Source organism: Macaca nemestrina, chromosome X (genome assembly GCF_043159975.1).
Source record: "Macaca nemestrina isolate mMacNem1 chromosome X, mMacNem.hap1, whole genome shotgun sequence".
Classification (NCBI taxonomy): domain Eukaryota; kingdom Metazoa; phylum Chordata; class Mammalia; order Primates; family Cercopithecidae; genus Macaca; species Macaca nemestrina.
Genome location: NC_092145.1, coordinates 77,337,019 through 77,359,688, shown reverse-complemented (window position 1 = coordinate 77,359,688; position 22,670 = coordinate 77,337,019). Strand labels below are relative to the sequence as shown.

Below are 22,670 nucleotides of genomic sequence, written 5' to 3'. Positions count from 1 at the left end.
TGCCCACCTCGGTCTCCCGAAGTGCTGGGATTACAGGCGTGAGACACCATGCCCGGCCAGGATATAATAATTTTAAATATATATGCACCCAACACTGGAGCAGCCAGATATACAAAGGAAACATTATTAGAGTGAGAGAGAGAGATAGGCCCCCAGTACAGTAATAGCTGGAGACTTCAACACCACAGTTTCAGTGTTGGACAGATAATCCAGACAGAAAATCAACAAAGAAATATCAGACTTAATCTGCACTACAGACCAAATACACAAAATAGATATTTAAAGAATATTTCATTTAATGGCTGTATTATACATACTCTTCTCTCCAGCACATGGATCATTCTCAAGGAGACATCGTATATTAAGCCAAAAAAAGTATTTAAAATTCCAACAAATTGAAATCACATCAAGTATCTTCTCTGACCACAATGAATTAAAACTAGAAATCAGTAACAAGAGAAATTTTTGATATTCTGAACACATGAAAAGTAAACAATATACTCTTGAATAACCAGTGGGTTAGTGAAGAAATTGAAAAAGAAATTTAAAATTTCTTGAAACAAATAATAATAGAAACACAACATACCAAAAACCTATGGGATACAGTGAAATCAGTACTCAGAGGGAAGTTTATAGCTGTAAGTACCAACATCAAAGAAAGTAGAAAAACTTTGAATAAACAACCTAACGATGCATCTTAAGGAAGTAAAAGCAAGAGAAGAAAAGTAGAAAAGATCAATGAAACACTTGGTTTTTTGAAAAGATAAAGTCCACAAACCTTTAGCCAGACTTCTTAAGAAAAAAAAGAGAGAATACCCAAATAAATGAAATCAGAGATGGAAAAGGAGACATTAAAACTGATACCACAGAAATTTAATGACCATTAGAGGCTACTATGACCAACTATATGCCAATAAATTGGAAAACCTAGAAGAAATGGACAAATTCCTAGACACATGCAATCTACTAAGATTGAACCAGGAAGAAATCCAAAACCCGAACAGACCAATAACAACTAATGAGATCAAAGTAATAATAAAAAGTCTCCAAAGCAAAGAAAACCTAGAGACCCCAATTTACCTAAATATTTTTCATTTTAGGTTCACGGGTACATGTGCGGGTAAATTTACCCCAATTTATGTGCACGTGTACCCCTGAACCTAAAATGAAAATGTAAAATAAAATAAACATATTATGGCATGTAAAGCCCCAACCCCACCCCCCAAAGAAAAATTAAAAAATGAAAAGCCAGGTACCTAATACCTTCACTGCTGAATTTTACCAAACATTCCAAGAAGTACTAATTCCAATCCTCCTCAAACTATTCTGAAAAATAGAGAAGGAATACTTCCAAATTCTTTCTGAGACCAGTATTACAACGATACCGAAACCAGACAAAGACACATCAAAAAAGGAAAACTACAGGCCAATATTCCTGATGATCATTCACACAAAAATCCTCAACAAAATACTAGCAAAACAAATTGAACAACACATTAAAAAGGTCATTCATCATGACCAAGTGGGATCTATCCTAGGGATGCAACGATGGCTCAGTTTATGGATATCAGCCGAGTGCGATGGCTCATACCTGTAGTCCCAGCACTTCGGGAGGTCGAGGTGGGAGGATCCCTTGAGCCCAGGAGTTCAAGACGAGCCTGGGCAACATAAAGAGACCTCACCTCTACAAACAAACAAACAAACAAGCCAGAAAAACACATACATACGTACATACATACACACATATAAATATACACACACACACACACACAGAAAATCAATGTGATACATCATATCAACAAAACGAAGGATAAAAACCATAACCTCAACTCTACAAAAAAAAAAACATACATACATACATACACACATATAAATATATATACACACACACATATGGAAATCAATCAATGTGATACATCATATCAACAAAATGAAGGATAAAAACCATATAATTATTTCAATTCATGTTGGAAACGCATGTGATAATATTCATCATCCCTTCATAATAAAAAGCCCTAAAAACCTGGGTATCAGAGGAACATACTTCAACATATTAAAACTATATACGACAGACCCACAGCTACTATCATACTGAATGGGAAAAAAACTGAAAGTCTTTGCTCTAAGATCTTGAACACTACAAGGATGCCCACTTTCACTACTGTTGTTCAACATCATACTGGAAGTCCTACTAAGAGTAATCAAAGAAGATAAAGAAACAAAGCGCATACAAATGGAAAAGGAAGAAGTCAAATTATCCTTGTTTGCAGATGACATGACCTTATATTTGGAAAAAGAAAAAACAAACAAACTGAAGACTCCACCAAAAAAACTATTCAAACTGATCAATAATTTCAGTTAAGTGGCAAGTAACAAAATCAATATACAAAAATCATTGGCATTTCTATATGCCAACAATGAACAATTTGAAGAAATCAAGCAAATAATCTTATTTACGATAGCTACAAATAAAATAAAATATTCAGAAATTAACTGAATTAAAGAAGTGAGGCAGGGCACAGTGGCTCATGCCTGTAATTCCAGCACTTTGGGAGACCAATGCGAGTGGATCACTTGAAGCCAGGAATTCAAGACCAGCCTGGCCAACATGGCAAAACTCTGCCTCTACTAAAAATACAAAAATTAGAGGAGTGTGGTGATGCACACCTTTAATCCCAGCTACTCAGGAGGCTGAGGCACAAGAATCACTAAAACCAGGAGGCAGAGGTTGCAGTGAGCCAAGATTGCACCACTGCACCCCAGCCTGGGTGACAGAATGAGACTCTGTCTCAAAAACAAAAAAAAAAGAAAGAAGAAGAAAGAAGAAAGAAGAAGAAGGAGGTGGAGGAGGAGGAGGAGGAGAGGAAGAAGAAGAGGAAGAGGAGGAGGAGGAGGAGGAGAAGAAGAAAAAGTAGTAGTAGTAGTAGTAGTAGTAAAAGAACTCTACAATGAAAAATATAAAACATCGATGGAAGAAATGGAAGAGGACACCAAAAAAATGGAAAGACATCCCACGTTCATGGATCAAAAGAATCAATATTGTTAAAATGTCCACACCACCCAAAACAATCTTCAGATTCAAAGCAATCCCTGTGAAATAAATACCAATGATATTCTTCACAGACATTGAAAAAACTATCCTGAAATTTATAAGGAACCATTAAAGACCCAGAACAGTGAAAGCCATCCTGAGCTAAATGAACAAAACTGGAGGAATCACATTACATAACTTCAAAGTACACTACAGAACTACTGTAATCAAAACAGCATGGTACTAGCATAAAAAAGACACATAGGCCAATGAAACAGAATAGTAAACCCAGAAACAAGTTCACACACTTACAGTGAATGCATACTCTACACAGGTGCCATGGACATGCATTGGGGAAAGGATAGTCTCTTCAGTAAATGGTGCTGGGAAAATTGGATATACGTATGCAGACTAATGAATCTGGACACGTTTCTAATGTCATATTCAAATGGATTAAAAAGTTAAATCTAATACCTCAAACTATGAAATTACTAAGAGAAACCATTGGTGAAACTCTACAGGACACTGGATTGGGCAAAGATTTCTTGAGTAATACCTCAAAAGCAGAAGCAACCAACGCAAAAAAAAATGGACAAATGGGATCATATCAAGTTAAAAAGCTTCTGCACAGGAAAGAATACAATCCAACAAAGTGAAGAGACAACCCACAGGATGGGAGAAAATATCTGCAAACTACCCATCTGACAAGGGATTAATGACCACAATATATAAGGAGCTGAAACAAGTCAAATGGAAAAAAAAAACTCTAATAATCTAATTTAAAAATTGGCAAAAGATCTGAGTAGACATTTCTCAAAAGAAGACATGCAAATGGCAAATAGGTATAAGAAAAGGTAATAAGAAAAGGTACTCAACATCACTGATCATCTGAGAAATGCTAATCAAAACTACAATAAGATATCATCTCACCCATTAAAGTGGCTTTTATCCAAAAGACAAATGCTGGCGAGGAGGTGGAGAAAAGGGAACCCACATACACTGCTGGTGGCAATGTAAATTAGTACAACCATTATGGAGAAAAGTTTGGAGGTTCCTCAAAAAAGCAAAAATAGAGCTATCATATGACACAGCAATCCCACAGCTGGGTATATACTCAGAAGAAAGAAAATCAGTATATTGAAGAGATACTGGCACTCCTATGTTTGTTGCAGCACTGTTTACAACAGCCAAGATTTGGAAGCAACCCAAAGTTTATCAACAGATGAATGAATAAAGAAAATGTGGTAGATGTACACAATGGGGTACTATGCAGCCATAAAAGAGAATGAGATCCTGTGATTTGAAACCACATGAAACAGCAAGAAAGACAAATTTCACATATTCTCACTTATTTTGGGGAGCTAAGATTTTTTTTTTTTTTTGAGGCAGCTCTGTCACAAAGGCTGGAATGTAGTGGCATGATCACAGCTCACTGCAACCTCTGCCTCCCAGATTCAAGCGATTCTCCTGCTTCAGCCTCCTGAGTAGCCAGGATTATAGGCACATGCCACCACAACTTTTGCATTTTTTTGTATAGACAGGGTTTCATCATGTTGGCTAGGCTGATCTCGAACTCCTGCCCTTAAGCCATCCACCTGCCCTGGCCTCCCAAAGTGCTGGGATAACAGGCCTGGGATTACAGGTGGGAGTCACCATACCCAGCCAGGAGCTAAAATTTAAAACAACTGAACTCACAGAGATAGAAAATAGAATAGTTAATAGAGGCTGAGAAGGGCAGTAGGGCAGGGGGAAAGGAGAGATGGTTTTTAGGTACAAAAATATAGTTAGGTAGAATGAATAAGAGCTAGTATTTTATAGAACAGGGTGACTACAGGCAACAATAATTTATTGTACACTTTAAAATAAATAAAATATAAATTACTTGTTTGTAACACATTTAAGGATGAATGCTTGAGATGGATACCTCATTTACCCTGATGTGATTATTATGCATGGTATGGCTGCATTAAAATATCTCATGTACCCCATAAATGTATACACCTACTATGTACCCAAAAAACTTAAAACAATAACTTTTTTCTCTATATAATATCATGTCACTTGCAAATTGAAATAGTTTTACCCCTTCCATGACACTGTGGAATACTTTTAGTTTTCTGGTGTAATTGTCCTGGCCAGAACCTCTAGAAAATGTTAAATATAAGAGGCAAAAGTGACATCTTTGTTTTGTTCCTGACCTTAGGAGAAAGTCATTGAGTTTTACATTTCAATTAAATTCCTCTTAATAGCATAAGACACACATCCAAAGACAAAAACTACTTAGCTGGAAGATGTGTCAGAATATACTAACTTAATGCAGCAGAGTTAAAATGATCAGGAATATGGAAGAGATCTTAAGAGACATGGTTGATGGAGTAAGAAGAGCTGATAAATGTCATATCAAAACAGACAGAAAGGGATAGAGCCAAATTTGAAGAGGTAATTTAATACATAATACACATTATAGACACAATTCTACTAATTTGAAAATATTAGAGTGAACACTAAAAAGTATTTTGTGGCATTATCTTTTTGATCACTTTGCTATGCATTTTCATACACATCCTTTTTATTTCACAGAAATGGGTACGATTTCATCTTTATTACATAATATACTTATTCTATATATTCCTAATTATTAACACACAATATTCCATGTTATAATATTTAATGTATCTTCCTGCATGGTATTAGATTATGGTGATATACCATAATATAAACTATCCCCAAAAGTTGAGGATTTGAGTTAATTTCCAATTTTTTGTTATTATAAATAATGCCACAACAGGTAACAGTTCACTTTAGGTCACAAGCTGGATAACATAATTCCAGCCATTAAAAAAAAAAATATATATATACACACACACACAGAGTATATAAACACAATGTATATGTATTGTGTGTTTATGTAGTGTGTGTTTATGACATTTAAGTGTCACACATACATTTTAAAAACTGGAAAGCAAGATATCAAATATTAAATAAGTAGCGGTTCCAAATTCTAGTTTATGAGATTATAGGTAGTTTTTAATTGTATCAGTGCCTTTCAGTATTTCATATATATTTCACAATGAACACACATTGCTATTTCTGCAGCCAGAAAACTAAGCTTTGAAACAAACCCTGAGATTAACATCCTTTACTATAAATCTCTGCATACATTTCTGACCATTTCCTTTGGAAAAAAGCATACAATTGAAATTAATTTTGAGGTCCCTTGCCAAATTACTGTCCAATTTATGCTACCATCAAGAGAGCTCATTTCTCTGTAGCCTCAACAACACTTAGTATCATTTTATCTTTGCCAGTTTAGGAGTGTTCTGCGTTTAATGGTGATTCTGACAGTACAACCACATTTGGAAATTACTATTATACATTATTTTCGCAGCTTGAAGTGCACTATTCCAATGTTAGTCATAATATTTTTAAACACTAAATTTAACTTAATATTTTTTTAAACTTATTGAAATAGCTAGATGAGGCCGAGCATGGTGGCTCACACCTGTAATCCCAGCACTTTGGGAGGCTGAGATGGGATATCACTTGAGCCCAGTAGTTCAAGATGAGCCTGGGCAACATAGCAAGACTCCATCTCTCTATATAAAAATGTTTAAATAAATATTTTTAATTAAAATAAATAAAATTTTAAAAAATAGCTAGAAGAGAGAATTTTGAATGTTCTCACCACAAAGCAATGACAATTAAAAGAAATAAAATTTTAAAAAATAGCTAGAAGAGAGAATTTTGAATGTTCTCACCACAAAGCAATGACAAGTGTTTGAAGTGACAGATACACTAAATTACCCTAATTTTATCATTACACAATGTATACATGTATCAAAATATTACTCTGGGCCTATTAATATGTACAATTAATGTGTCAATTAAAAACAAAATGAAACTTTAAAGTATTTTTCTGATTATGAAAGTTTTACATATATGTATATTTCTTGGATTTTGTGATTTTGCAGAAATGTATATAACAAGTAAAATACAAAAGAATTAATATTTCTACCACTTAGAGAAAATCACCAAAGTTAACACTTCAGTGTCATTTCTCCACGTTCCCCTTGTCTAGTTCACTCATCTCCGGTCTCAGCTCACCCCTTACCAAACAAAAAAATTTGGAGCAATGGTTCTTAAGCTGATGGTCCATCAGAATCACCTGTAGGGCTCATAAAAATGCAGATGCATGGGCCCTACTCCAGACCTTTTGAATCAATCTCTAAAGAGTGGCACTTGGGTCCATGTATTTTTAGAGACAAAAGCATATTACTGTGTTCCATTTGGGAGTACTTCTTAAATTATGGTAAAATATACATTTAAAAAATTTACTGTTTTAAATGAGAACACATGGACCCAGGGAGGGGCACATCACACACTGGGGCCTATCGGGGGGTTGGGAGCAAGGAGAGGAAGACCATTAGGACAAATACCTAATGCATGTGGGGCTGAAAATGACAGCTTGATAGGTGCAGCAAACCACCATGGCACATGTATGCTTATGTAACAAACCTGCACGTTCTGCACACATATCCCAGAACTTAAAGTAAAATAAAAATAAAATAAAATAAAAAATTTACTATTTAACCAGTTTTTAAGTACACAATTCAGTGGCATTAAGTATAATCACAATGTTGTACAAAAATCAGCACTCTTTATTTCTAGAACTTTTTCATCATTCCAAACAGACACTTAGTACTCATTAACAGTAACTTCCCATACCCTTCATCCCCCAGAACCTGGTAACCACGATTCTACTTTCTACTCATAGAGTTTGACTACTCTAGGTACCTTTAAGCAGAATTATACAGTATTTGCCTTTTTGTGTCTGATTTCTTTCACTTAGCATTAATTCTTCAAGCTTCATCTATGTGGTAGCAAATGTCGGAATTTCCCTCCTTTATGAGGCTGAGTAATATTCCACTGAAGTATGTCCATACCACATTTTGTTTATCCATTCATCCATCAGTGGACATTTGGGTTGCTTCCACCTTTTTTTGCCATTATGAACGATGCAACTATAAACATAAGTGTCTCAGTATCTGTTTGAGTTCCTGCTTTCAATTCTTTTGGGCATACCTATAAGTGGAACTATTAGATCAAATGGTATATATTTAACTTTCTGAGTTACTACTACAATGTTTTTCCACATCTGACATTCCTACTAGCAATGTACAGGGTTCCACTTTCTCCACATCCTCTTAAGCACTTATTTTCCATTTTTTTTTTTTCATAATGGCCACCACAATGGGTGTGAAATGGTATCTCACTGTAGTTTTGATTTGCATTCCTCTAATGAGGAGATATGTTGAGCATTGTATATCTTCTTTAGAGAAATTTGTATTCAAATCTTTTGCTTCTTTTTGAAACAGACTGTTTCTCTGTTGTTGAGTTGCAGGAATTCTTTACATACAGTTGACCCCTGTGCACCAAAGGTTTAAACCACATGGGTCCACTTATACACAGATTTTGTTTCAACCAAATGTTGATTGAAAATACAGTATTCACAGAATGTGAAACCCATGTTTGACTTTTCATATATGCAGGTTCTGCGGGATTTGTGTATGAGCAAATTTTGGTATACACAGGCAAGTCCTAGAACCAATCCCCCACATATACCATGGGACAACTATATTCTGCATGTGAATTCCTTATCAGATATATGTTTTGCAATATTTTTTCACATTCCATGGGCTATCTTTTCCTGTGTTCTATTTTTTTGCACAGTTGTCAAAATAAGACAGTGTGTGGATTTTAAGTTTAAAGCCAGACTAATATTTAGTTATTAAAAAACTAAGTATCCACATGCTTATAAAACCTTAAGTGTTTACTGAATTGCAGAGGCTTACATTTTATTATAAACTTCTGATACCTGACAATAAAAGGCAAACCATAGAATTACACTGAAAAAAAGAGAACTAAGAAAAATTAAGAGGATTTTAGATTTCCTCAATATTCTTTAACAGCCAGTCTCTTAGGACTTTCATTCTGCAAATATTAAACATATTACAAATTATCACTAAAATTAACATGAAACTGCTGTTAATGTTAAAAACAAAATTTGGGTGAACTTCTTAAAAGTAACCACAGTCTAAAAAAGCCTAATGTAGAAACAAAAAATTTCTGAAATATTTAACAGATAAAATACCAAACATTTTAAATGCAAGTAAAATAGGCAGGTGATATTTCAAGAGAAATACTGTGAAGATTTGTACTGAGAAACAAGACAAGAATAGCCATTAATATAACCCACTTGGCCTTTCATGAATGTTTTTAAAAGGGGTTATTTAACTCAGGCTATTCTATTCTACAGGTAATATTGCATTTGGTAAGGGGGAACCCCACACCCTAAAACTTAAAGATTCATGGTACCAGATGATAATTTAACAATCGCATCTTTCAGATTTTAGCTATGGCAATTAGCGCTTTAGATATTTACTATCAATGACAGTCACAAAGAATAAAGCAAAGCCCCCTAAATTCTTAAATAATTGCATTGTTCTCAAAAAGAGTAAGTTTTTTAAAAATTTTAAAAATCGATACATAATATTTATACATATTTTGGGCGTACATGTGATATTTTGTTACATGCATAGAATACGCAATGATCAAGTCAGGGTATTCAGGCTATCCATCACCTTGAGTATTTATCACTTTTATATGCTGGGAACATTTTGAGCCCCCTCTTCTAGCTATTTTGAAATATACAATGCATTGTTGTTAACTATAGTCACCCCATTCTGCCATCGAACAGTAGAACTTATTCCTTCTATCTAACTACATGTCTGTACCCATTAACCAATCTCTCTCTATCCCTCCCTCAACACACACATACTTCCCAGACTCGGGTATCTATCATTCTACTATCTACCTCCATGAGTTCAACTCAAAAGGGTAGAGCTTAACATCTATACCTGAGCTGTTAACATTTGTGATTGGTTGTTGTTGTTGCTGAGACAGGGTAGTGCTCTGTTGCCCAGGCTGAAATGCAGTGGCACAAGCATGGCTCACTGCCGTCTTGACTTCTCAGGCTCAAGCAAACCTCCTGCCTCAGCCTCCCAAGTAGCTGGACTACAGGTGTGCATTACCATACCTGGCTAATTTTTTGATTTTTTGTGGAGATGAGGTTTCACTATGCTGTCCAGGCTGGTTCTGAACTCCTGAGCTCAAGTCATCCTCCCATCTTGGCCTCCCAAAGTGCTGTGATTACAGGCATGAACCACCATGCCCAGCCTAAGATTGGTTATTAAAGACAACCAATTCTATAAAATCTGAAAACACTATTGTGAGCATTTTCCCTAATATAAAACATTTTAAAAGGAAAAAATATTAAATGACCAAATTTATTACTCCTTATCACTCAGAGATTAATGAAAGACAGATCTGAACATCCCTCTCTTAAACTACACAGCAACTCTCTCATTGGGATAACTATTTGGTTATTTAATTATGCCTGCAATTTTTATTATTCAAAAAAGAATAGTATAGTAAATCTACCAGCTTCTGATAGATATACAAATGAAAATGTGTGCTTTATTAGAACTGAATTTCTTCCAAAAGTCAATACAAAAATTGTTTTTATAAGAGCAAAAAAGCAGTTCCATAAAATACTAAGATTCAAATACTGTTTTCCCCAGCAGAATGTTTCTTGAGAACCATCATCATATTACTCTCTAGGATGCACTGCTATTACAAAAAGAATACCACTTTAGCTATAATTATCATTTTAATATGTGTGTACATACTTCCATCCTCCTCTATTCTTTTGATCAATTACTGTATTCACAATGGGCCAAAAAGCACCCTCTAACCTGTATCTCCTAATTAAATATGTAATATCATTTGGGGAAATGTACCAGAATAAGTGACCAACAAGTAAGAAATCTCACTCCAGTCCAAAGGTTTTGTTGTGTGAAGACAGACATCTTCAGGCACAGAGGGACACAGACACACACACGCAAAAGCTTATTGATGGTAAAACAATAACTATTGTATTTTTTTAAAGCATAGAAAAATACAAGAAATAAACTAGAAGGTCTTCATAACAAAAACACCCAGAAAACAACTTCTGTTAGCATTTTGTTGTATTTTAGGCATTTGTGTGCATTTTTATAATAACATGGAGTGCATAATAACATGGAGTGCATACTACATGCCTTGCCTTCCATGTTACCTTTTCTGCCTTCAACCTTTGTTAATTAAATAACTGAGAAACGAACTCATGAATTTAACTTACATGCCTTTTATTATTAATGTGGGTGAATACTTTTAAAAAAATACTCTGGAATTTTGTATATCTTCTTTTATGGATTTATTCACATTCATAATTTTTCTGAAATAAAAGCTCTTTACAAATTAAGGGCATTATTCATATGTGCTGTATATCTTTTTCATCAGTTTGCTTCTTGATTTTAATTTTGACAGCATCAGTGTTTTTTAATTAGAAATATTTTATGCTTTTAAGCATACCCATTTTATTCAAATGGAAAACTGAAAAAGAACAGACATAGTAAGATGACTGGAATAATCTTTGGAAAAAGAATGTCTTTATAGAGAAGATGAAATCAGCAAGGTGTATTGGTTACCTGTTAAGTGATCTAAGTAGTACTGATAGAGCTTGCACTGAATAGGAGTCATTCTCACAGCTAACACATATTCGTGTTTTGGAGGCAAGAATTTTGTTAATGCTGTATAATCTTTCCTCTGTAATTAACAAGAAAGAGAATGAAAATTAGTCTAAATATTTAACAGGAATGAACTACAAATTCTCATTGCTTATAACTGAAATATACACATAAATAAATAGGCACTAAACATATAAGAAAACATTTTCTTAAATATATTTACCCTTTCTAAACCCATAATTTTCTACACAATGCATTTCATATGACTATACAATATGGTACACTGGTAAAAAGATACTGCAACACACCAGGTAGGTTTTAAATTGAAGCAGTCACATTGCCAAGTGAGCATTTAAGTTTTCGAAATAGTCTTCTCTGTACAGAAACAAAAATAACAAAAGATGTGGAGAGGATGTAGTAGGTAGTGTTAGCAAAATGACTTGCTTTAATCATATAGTAAAACCTAGGAATAAAAGTCTAATGCAGCCTGAGTTGGCTTCTGAGAAGGATATGCTAATACGTCAAACAATAACATATAATTTTAGAGGGACTATTTGCCCAATTAAGAAAGCAATCCATCTACAAGCACTCTTGAAACCATTTTATTATAAGAATAGAAAAATAGAACACCAGTGTGCTAAATAGAAATTACTACTTAAACCAGAAGGAAAAATGCTGCCTGGGTAGTAGCAGCAATACAGAAACACAGTACTTGCTAGCACGTGTAGCCAATCTGACCAAATGGAACAGCTACTCCTTATAATGATGGCAAGTACAGTCATCCCTCAGTATCTATGGGAGACTGGTTCCAGAACCCACCCCCACCTCCACAGATATCAAAATCCATGAAAGCTCAAGTCACTTATATAAATAATGTAGTGTTTGCATATAACCTATAAACATCCTCCCATTAAATCATCCCTAGATTACTTATAATGCCCAACACAATACAAATACTATGTAATACTTGTTATACTCTATTGTTTAGGCAATAATGACAAGAAAAAAGTCTGTACATGTTCAGTACAGACACAGTCATTCATTTTTTTCTTAATTATTTTCTTTCTTTTTTTTTAAGAGACAGGGTCTTACTCTGTTGAGGCTGAAGTGCAGTGGCATGATCTTAGCTCATTGCAGTCTTGAATTCCTGGGCTCTAGCAATCCTCCTGCCTCAGCCTCGCAAGAGACTGAGACTATAGGTGTGCACCACAGTGCCTGGCTAATTTTTTAAAACTTTTTTTTAGAGACAGGGTCTTGCTCTGCCATCCAGCCTGGAGTGCAGTGGCATGATCTTAGCTCACTGCAGCCCTGAACTCCTGGGCTCAAGTGATCCTCCCACCTTGGCCTCTTAAAGTGCTGGAATTACAGGTGTGCACCACTGTACCTAGCCTCTGTCCATTTTATCTATTTTTTAAAATATTTTTGATCCATGGTAGGTTGAATCCATGGATACAAAACCCGCAAATATGGAGGGCAAACTATATATCCAACCAAAAGAATAGCCTGTCTCATTTGTTAAAACATCTTTGAGGCTATCGTTAGTACCTAACGTTTGCAGAGAAAGTGCATATCTTGAGATCTATTAACTGCCAGCTCAGTCTCTAGATATTTATCCATTCATTAATATAGATTCACTGAAAATCTGTATGTAAACGACACCATTAATCTGTTCAGGTTATTATATATAATTGAAAGCAACAAAACTGTTTCTCCAGGATTACTTTAAAAATGACTCCTCTCTTAATTCGTACTGGCCTTTCCTATAACCATTTCAAAAATGTGAGATTTATAATACTATACTATAGAATTAGGGTGAGCATAGGAACTTCATCATAATAGTTGTGTTCCTCTTAAGGAACTCCCTATCTTAAGGATGAAAAATCTAAACATTAACATAATAAGATATGAGGCTTTACACTTGGCAAATGAATTAACTATGTTTTAAACTTCTCAGCGGAACTTTTTTTAAAAGTTGAATGCAGCAGAAATTTTTGAAGACAATGCAAGGAGATATAACTGTAAAACTATCTACTGAAAGAGTGGGAAAGAAAACACAAAATTATTAAACTTTAAGCTCAGAAAATATGTCAGATTGTAATATTAAAAAGTAAGAATATTTTACCACTATGGAACATATCTGTACCTGAACACATCCAGCTAACATCTCATAGAGAATGTGAGCACGTTTTTTCATCACTCTGACATCTACCATGGTAGAATCTGCACACTGACCATTTTGAATTGGATTTATAAATCTATTCCTGAACTCCTTAATGGATCCAAGTAAATTTTCTTTGATAAAATTAACCATACAATGATCTAAGAGAGAAGACATTATTCATTAACAACATTAACAATGGTTGAAAAGACTCAGAAAAATTCCCCAATGAAATGTTCATGTCAAAAACACATGCATTAGAATTAAGCTACAAAAAAAGAATATCAAGCTAAGTATAGAATAAACATGGTTATAAGTCTGATCTACAAGTGAATTACCAAAACGAGAGAGAAAACTGAAGTAAAAACCATCCCTAAATACTAGACATGAATGTTTTTTAAAAATACCTAAGGACATTTTATTCAAGCTCACTATTCTTTATAAGAGATATGAAGTACAAAACAAGTGGTCCATTAATCTAACCATGATTTATGGTCTGTGAGGCTATCTTGTGAAGAAAGGAGATACTAAGTCAAAACAATAAAAGGAGGTAATAAGCTACTATGCAAGTTAATTTATATTAACTGATTCATTTCCAGAATAATCAAATAATATTTGAGAGATCAAATAATACAACTGTTATTCAGTATTCAGTTGGGGCTACACAAATAGTTAAAAATAAATTAATTACTAATGTATTTTGTAAGACTAACCCATTTTGTAAAAATTAACAGAGCTATCACTTGTCCCATACTATATAGGACCACAATATGAAACAGCATTTCTATAAATATGGTAATAGAACAGAAAAGAGGAAAACTGGAACAGACAAAAACAGACATAAAGTATAGGCTAAAGTGAAATGACTAGTATTACAAACGATAAAATAGCAAAAAGTTACCATAAATACACTAAAGGAATGTAACACAGAGAAAAATAACAAAAAGCCATTACAGTGGGAAAAAAAGTGAGCGATTACAACAGGAAATTTCAATTTGTTACTTGCTGAATAATCTCATGTTCCCTTCTTTAGTGTCACCACAGACATATGAAAATGAGGGAAATTCACAACTTACTTCCCTAGGTTTACATCAACTACCTTTAACCTCAGCAAATTGTCCTGCCATGGATTCAACAAACCTCTCCTTCTCCCATCTCCACTTTACTGAAATGTTCACAGTTCCCATTTCTTCTTGATTTCTTAACAGTACATGCCCCAAAACTGGAATATCTCCTTAAAATTATCTGGAGTAATCACATATGCTTATGTACTTTTTAAAGCAATCATTAAGACTTCTGATACTCTTGCAATAAATCACATTCCATATTTATATATGAACATTCACAATGGCGTATCTCCTGACTGTCTTTTACCACTCATATTTATAAAACATCTCATTTGAAAAGTATGTTATTCTTTCACAGCAGACTAAGATGAACCTATGTAGATCATGGTCTAGGATTATACTAGAGTAAGCAGAAGAAAGGGCAAATGGTAAAGTTACAAACATATTATCCGAGGAAATACCGATATTATACTGCATAATCAGAGATATTAACTCACACTCAATTAGGTTATTTTGAAGTGGTGTTCCTGTTAAAATAATCCTCCTCCTTGATCGTATAGAATTCATAGCTTTAGAAACAGCAGATGCTTCATTTTTTAGAATGTGGCCTTCATCACAAACAACAAAATCAGGGCCTACAAAAATATACAGAAAAATAACACAATTAATATACAATAAAACTGAAAATGTGATCCATTTAAGTAAATAAAGTCAATCCCTTTAAAGTGCTGATCTTAAAGGAAGATAAAATGACATCACTGTAAGTATAAACATATTTTATCTGCTCCTGTATCTGGTTAATACAACACTAATTATACTAATTATATCCAAATGGTAGAGCATTGAAGTACTACTATAAATGGTACTCAAAGTCCTCTGAGTATACAAAAATAAGCAAAAATAAAAACAACAAGAGGGAAAAAGTTCCCCCTAATAGATATAGCTTATTTTTAAAAATGTCTTTTAAAATTGAAAAGTCTTTAAAGCTATTTCAGCATAAGTATATCAACTTAAACTATCAGCAAAGACTAAGAGCAATGTATATATACTTGAAAAGACAAATTTCAAAACTTACACTTTTAAGAATAATATATGTCACAATAGACCATATAATATTTCCCACTTAGTTCAAATAACATTCATTGCTGAGGAAAAATTTTAACTGATAAAAGAAAGTGAAACTGGTTGTTACATGGGTACAGAGGGTAGGGAGAACAGCTTTCTAGCTATAAAAGATCTTAAAAGCTTAAACTCAGAAAATATTTGGGATTGCAATATAAAAAAGCAACAATATTTTATTACTATGGAATACATTTGTAACTGAACAAATAAGTTCCACAGCATTTGTGGACTCTTTTAGAAAGGCTTATTTGTTAAAATAACAGATACATATATTTTTTCCTTTTTTTTTTTTTTTTTATTTGAGATAGTGTCTCACTCTGTCGCCCAGGCTGTAGTACAGTGGCGCAATCTTGGGTCACTGCAACCTCCACCCCCCGGGTTCAGGTAATTCTCCTGTCTTAGCCTATCGAGTAGCTGGGATTACAGGTGCCTGCCACCACGCTTGGCTAATTTTTTGGTCTTTTTAGTAAAGATGAGGTTTCACCATGTTGGTCAGGCTGGTCTCGAACTCCTGACCTCAAGTGATCTGCCCGCCGTGGCCTCCCAAAGTGCTGGGATTACAGGCATAGGCCACCAGGCCCAGCTGATATATATTTTTTCCAGGGTATAATACATACTCAATTTGCTTGCTGGTTAACATATACACACATATTACTTAATTGTTGATTTCAACAAAGCAGCTGTCAAATTATCCCCCATCTGGTAAGCATTAGAGAAAATGTAACTTTTACATGACTTCAAAAGTAACTGCTTCAGTATGACAGACCAAATAATAACAACTGTTATTCAGTATGCAGTTAGGGCTACACAAATAGTAAAAAAAAAAAAAACCACTACTAATATTTTGTAAAACTAAAATCTCTAGCTTTGTATTTAAAAATTATGCATGCCTTACTTTGAATCTGAAAATATTTTCTACAGAGAAAATAATGCCTTTTACAGAAGTGATTTAAATGGTTTTACCACTTAATACTCCATATCCATGAGGATGCGTTGAAATGGGTACTCTCATACACTCTGTGGGTGTCTAAATTAGTATCAAACATTTTGGAAGTCAATTTTACAATAACTATCAAAATGCAAAATGTACAAACCCTTTGACCCATATTTCAATTTCTAGGAATTGGTCCCAAAGATATTCTTCCACAGGCACCCAAAGATACACAAAAGAATGTTCTCCGTAGCACGGTTTGTTATGCAGGAAAATTGAAAACAACCTAAAAATTTTTCAGAGGGGATCTGGTAAATGGGGCTTAAACCATGGAATAATGGAATAAGTCACAGAGTTAAAATTAATGATGTAGACACACCCCCACTGGCGAAGCTGAAGGTTTGTTTGCAGGAGAAATTCCCGACTTTACCTGGAGTTGAGTCAAGTTAGAGAGCCAAGCCAAGCGAAATACAGGGGTAGAGGAAGTAGCAGAAAGGCACTGGGAGCTCGCTGGATCCCCAAGCAGCCCATTCCTGCCTGGCAACACAGGGATCCATCAGGAGGGTGGCCATCAGAGCAGGGGATAAAACTCCACAGGAAGAAGGACTTCTGTAGCTGAACTTCTTAACAATTTGAATGGGGCAAGAAGCCTGGCGGCCAGAACTCCGGGGGAGGGTGCAAATCCAGATTGCAGACTTCACAGGTGGGGGATGAACTAAAGCCCTTTCTTTTGCAGCTAGGAGGTGGAAAGCCTCTGGCAAGTTTTCAAGGCAGACTCGCCCTCCCCGAGGAAACACAATCTGGGCTGTTTCGGTGGTGGGGCGGGGCGGGGGGGAGAGGTGCACGGTGGGAGTGAGACAGACCAGCCTTTCAGTTTGCGTGGGAGCTGGGTGAGGCCCGTGTGACTGCTGGCTTTCCCCCCCACTTCCCTGACAAACTGCATGACTCAGCAGAGGCAACCATAATCCTTCTAGGTACACAACTCCAGTGACCTGGGAATCTCACCCCATCCCCCTCAGCAGCCTCAGCAAGACCCACCCAAGAAGAGGCTGAGCTCAGACAAGCCTACCCCCGCCCCCACCTGATGGTCCTTCCCTAACTACCCTGATAGCAGAAAACAAAGAACAAATACTCTTTGGAGTTCTAGGGCCCCGCCTACCACCCACACTACTATAGCTGATGCATTCTGGAAAGCGCCACCTCCTGGCCGGAGGCCAACCAGCACAAAAACAGAGCATTAAACCAGCAAAGCCAAGGACTGGCATGGAGTCCATTGCATCCTGGGCCACCCCCACCAGTTCAGGCGCTAGTATCCATGGCTGACAGACCCATATACGGTTCACATTACAGGACACTGTGCAGACAAACCCCAGTACCAGCCTGGAGTCGGGTGGACTCGATGGGTGGCTAGACCCAGAAGAGAGACAACAATCACTGGAAGCCATATCCACAGGAAAAGGGGGAAAGTACTACATCTAGGGAACACCCTGTGGGACAAAACAATCTGAACAACAGGCTTCAGCCCTAGACCTTCCCTTTGACAGAGCCTACCCAAATGGGAAGGAACCAGAAAACCAACCCTAGTCATATGACAAAACAAGGCTCGTCAACACCCCCCAAAAATCACACTAGTTCACCAGCAATGGATCCAAACCAAGAAGAAAGCCCTGATTTACCTGAAAAAGAATTCAGTACATTAGTTATTAAGCTAATCAGGGAGGGACCAGAGAAAGGCAAAGCCCAATGCAAGGAAATCCAAAACATGATACAAGAAGTGAAGGGAGAAATAGTCAAGGAAACAGCATAAACAAAAAACAATCAAAAATTCAGGAAACATTGGACACACTTTTAGAAATGCAAAATGCTCTGAAAAATCTCAGCAATAGAACTGATCAAGTAGAAGAAAGAAATTCAGAGCTCGAAGACAAGGTCTTCAAATTAACCCAATCCAACAAAGACAAAGAAAAAAGAATAAGAAAATACAAACAAAGACTCTAAGAAGTCTGGAATTATGTTAAACGACCAAACCTAAGAATAATCAGTGTTTCTGAGGAAGAAGACAATTCTAAAAACTTGGAAAATATATTTGGGGGAATAATCAAGGAAAACTTCCCTGGCCTTGCTAGAGACCTAGACATGCATATACAGGAAGCGCAAAGAACATGTGAGAAATTCATTGCAAAAATATCTTCGCCTAGGCACACTGTCATCAGGTTATCCAAAGTTAAGGCGAAGGAAAGAATCTTAAGAGCTGTGAGACAGAGGCACCAGGTAACCTATAAAGGAAAACCTATCAGATTAATAGCATATTTCTCAGCAGAAACCCCCGCAAGCTAGAAGGGATTGGGGTCCTATTTTCATCCACTTCAAACAAAACAATTATCAGTTGAGAATTTTGTATCCAGCAAAACTAAGCATCATATATGAAGGAAAGATACAGTCATTTTCAGACAAACAAATGAGAGAATTTGCCATTACCAAGCCACCACTACAAGAACTGCTAAAAGGAGCTCAAAATCCTGAAACAAATGCTGGAAACACATCAAAACAGAACCTCTTTAAAGTATAAATCACACAGGACCTATAAAACAAAAATACAAGTTAAAAAACCAAACCAAAAAACAAAATGAAAAACCTAAAGTATGCAGGCAACAAGGCGCATAATGAATGCAATGGTAGCTCACATTTCCATACTAACATGGAATGTAAATGGCCTAAATGCACCACTTAAAAGATACAGAACCGCCGGGTGCGGTGGCTCATGCCTGTAATCCCAGCACTTTGGGCGGTGGATCGCGAGGTCAGGAGATCGAGACCATCCTGGCCAACATGGTGAAACTCTGTCTCTACTAAAAATACAAAAATTAGCTGGGTGTGGTGGCACGCACCTGTAATCCCAGCTACTCGGGAGGCTGAGGCAAGAGAATCGCCTGAACCCGGGAGTTGGAGGTTGCAGTGAGCCAAGATCGCCACTGCACTCCAGCCTGGTGACAGAACAAGACTCTGTCTCAAAAAATAATAATAATAATAAATAAATAAATAAATAAATAAAAGATCCAAAATGCATAAGAACTCACCAAACAACTATCTGCTGTCTTCAGGAGACTCACCTAACACATAAGGACTCACATAAACTTAAAGTAAAGGGGTGGGAAAAGACATTTAATGAAAATGGACACCAAAAGCGAGCAGGGGTACCTATTCTTATATCAGACGAAACAAACTTTAAAGCAACAGTGATTAAAAGAGACAAAGAGGGATATTATATAATGGCAAAAGGCCTGGTCCAACAGGAAAAGATCACAATCCTAAACATAGATGCAACTAACACTGGACCTCCCAAATTTACAAAACAATTACTAATAGGCCTAAGAAATCAGATAAAAAGCAACAAAATAATCAGGGGAGGGTTTCACTCCACTGACGGCACTAGACAGGTCATCAAGACTGAAAGTCAACAAAGAAACAAAGGATTTAAACTATAACCTGGAACAAATGGACTTAACAGATATATACTGAACATTTCATCCAACAACCGCAGAATATACAGTCTATCCAAGAGCCCATGGAAATTTCTCCAAGACAGACCATATGATAGGCCATAAAACGAGCCTCAATAAATTTAAGAAAACTGAAATTATATCAAACATTCTCTCAGGTCACAGTGGAATAAAACTGGAAATAAATTCCAAAAGGAACCTTCAAAACCACGCAAACACATGGGAAATAACCTGCTCCGGAATGAGCAGTGGGTCAAAAACAAAATCAAGATAGAAATTAAAAAATTCTTCCACCTGAATACAATAATGACACAACCTATCAAAACCTCTGGGATACAGCTAAGGCACTGCTAAGAGGAAAGTTCATAGCCCTGAATGCCTACCTCAAAAAGTCCGAAAGAGCACAAACAGACCATGTAAGGTCACTAGGAACTAGAGAAACAAAAACAAACCAAACCCAAATTCAGCAGAAGAAAGGAAATAACCAAGACCAGAGCAGTACTAAATGAAATGGAAACAAAACAAAACAAAACAAAAAAATACAAAAAATAAATGAAACAAAAAGCTAGTTCCTTGAAAAGATAAATAAAATTGATATACCATTAGCAAGATTAACCAAGAAAAGAAGACAGAAAATCCAAATAAAGTCACTGAGAAACGAAACAGGAGATATTACAACTGACACCACTGAAATATAAAAGATCATTCAAGGCTATTATGAACACCTTTACGCACATAAACTAGAAAACCTACAAGAGATGGATAAATTCCAGGAAAAAATACAACCCTCTTAGCTTAAATCAGGAAGAATTAGATACCCTGAACAGACCAGTAACAAGCAGCGAGATTGGAATGGCAATTTAAAAATTACCAATAAAAAAAAGTCCAGGTCGGGCGCGGTGGCTCCGGCATGTAATCCCAGCACTTTGGGAGACCGAGGTGGGTGGATCACCTGAGGTCGGGAGTTCGAGACCAGCCTGACCAACATGGAGAAAACCTCTCTACTAAAAATACAAAATTAGCTGGGCGTGGTGGTGCATGCCTGTAATCCCAGCTACTCGGGAGGCTGAGGCAAGAGAAGTGCTTGAACCCGGGAGGCGGAGGTTGCGGTGAGCTGAGATCATGCCATTGCACTCCAGTCTGGGCAACAAGAGTGAACTCCGTCTCAAAAAAAAAAAGTCCAGGACAAGACCAAGTCACAGTAGAATTCTACCAGACAATCAAAGCATTGGTACCAATCCTTCTGACACTATCCCACAAGACAGAGAAAGAAGTAACCCTCCTTAAGAAGCCAGTATCACCCTAATAGCAAAATCAGGAAAGATCACAACCAAAAAAGAAAACTACAGACCAAAATCCTCGATGAACACAGATGCTAAAATCCTTAACAAAAATATTAGCTAGCTGAATCCAACAACATACCAAAAAGATAATCCACCATGATCAAGTGGGTTTCGTATCAGGGATGCAGGGATGGTTTAACATATCCAAGTAAATAAATGTGATACACCACATAAACAGAATTAAAAACAAAAAATCACATGATCATCTCAATAGATGCAGAAAAAGCACTCAATAAAATGCAGCATCCCTATATTATTAAAACCCTCAGCAAAATCGACATACAAGGGACACATCTTAATGTAATAAAAGCCATCTATGACAAACCCAGAGCCAACATAATACTGAATGGGGAAAAGCTGAAAGCATTCCCTCTGAGAACAGAAACAACACAAGGATGCCTACCCTCACCACTCCTCTTCAAGATAGTACTGGAAGTCCCAGCCAGAGCAATAAACAGGATTCCAAATCAGTAAAGAGGAAGTCAAACCATCACTGTTTGTTGATGATATAATCATTTACCTTGAAAACCCTAAGGACTCCTCCACAAAGCTCTTAGAACTGATAAAAGAATTCAGCAAAGTTTCCGGATACAAGATTAATGTACACATATCAGTAGCTCTTCTATACACCAACAGCAACCAACTAGAGAATCAAATCAAGAACTCAACCCCTTTTATAATAGCTGCATACATACATACATACATACATATATACATAAATAAATAAGATAGCATATACCTAACAAAGGATTCAAAACACCTCTACAAGGAAAACTACAAAACACTGCTGAAAGAAATCACAGACGACACAAATGGAAACACGTCCCATGCTCATGAATCGGTAGAATCAATATTGTGAAAATGACCATATTGCCAAAAGCGATCTACAAA

At 36.1% G+C, this 22,670-nt stretch overlaps 1 protein-coding gene across 10 annotated transcripts in view; it reads right to left on the bottom strand.

Annotated features, from left to right (window-relative positions):
- Positions 1–22,670, bottom strand: part of LOC105464243 (ATRX chromatin remodeler) — a 284,777-nt gene that overhangs the window by 103,464 nt on the left and 158,643 nt on the right. For all 10 annotated transcript variants that reach the window (XM_011711962.2, XM_011711997.2, XM_011711976.3 and 7 more), the window contains 3 exons: positions 15,381–15,518; positions 13,802–13,977; positions 11,620–11,737 (listed from right to left, as the gene is read on the bottom strand). In XM_011711962.2, the coding sequence (XP_011710264.2) occupies positions 11,620–11,737; positions 13,802–13,977; positions 15,381–15,518 (432 nt within the window). The remainder of the gene's footprint in view (positions 1–11,619; positions 11,738–13,801; positions 13,978–15,380; positions 15,519–22,670) is intronic.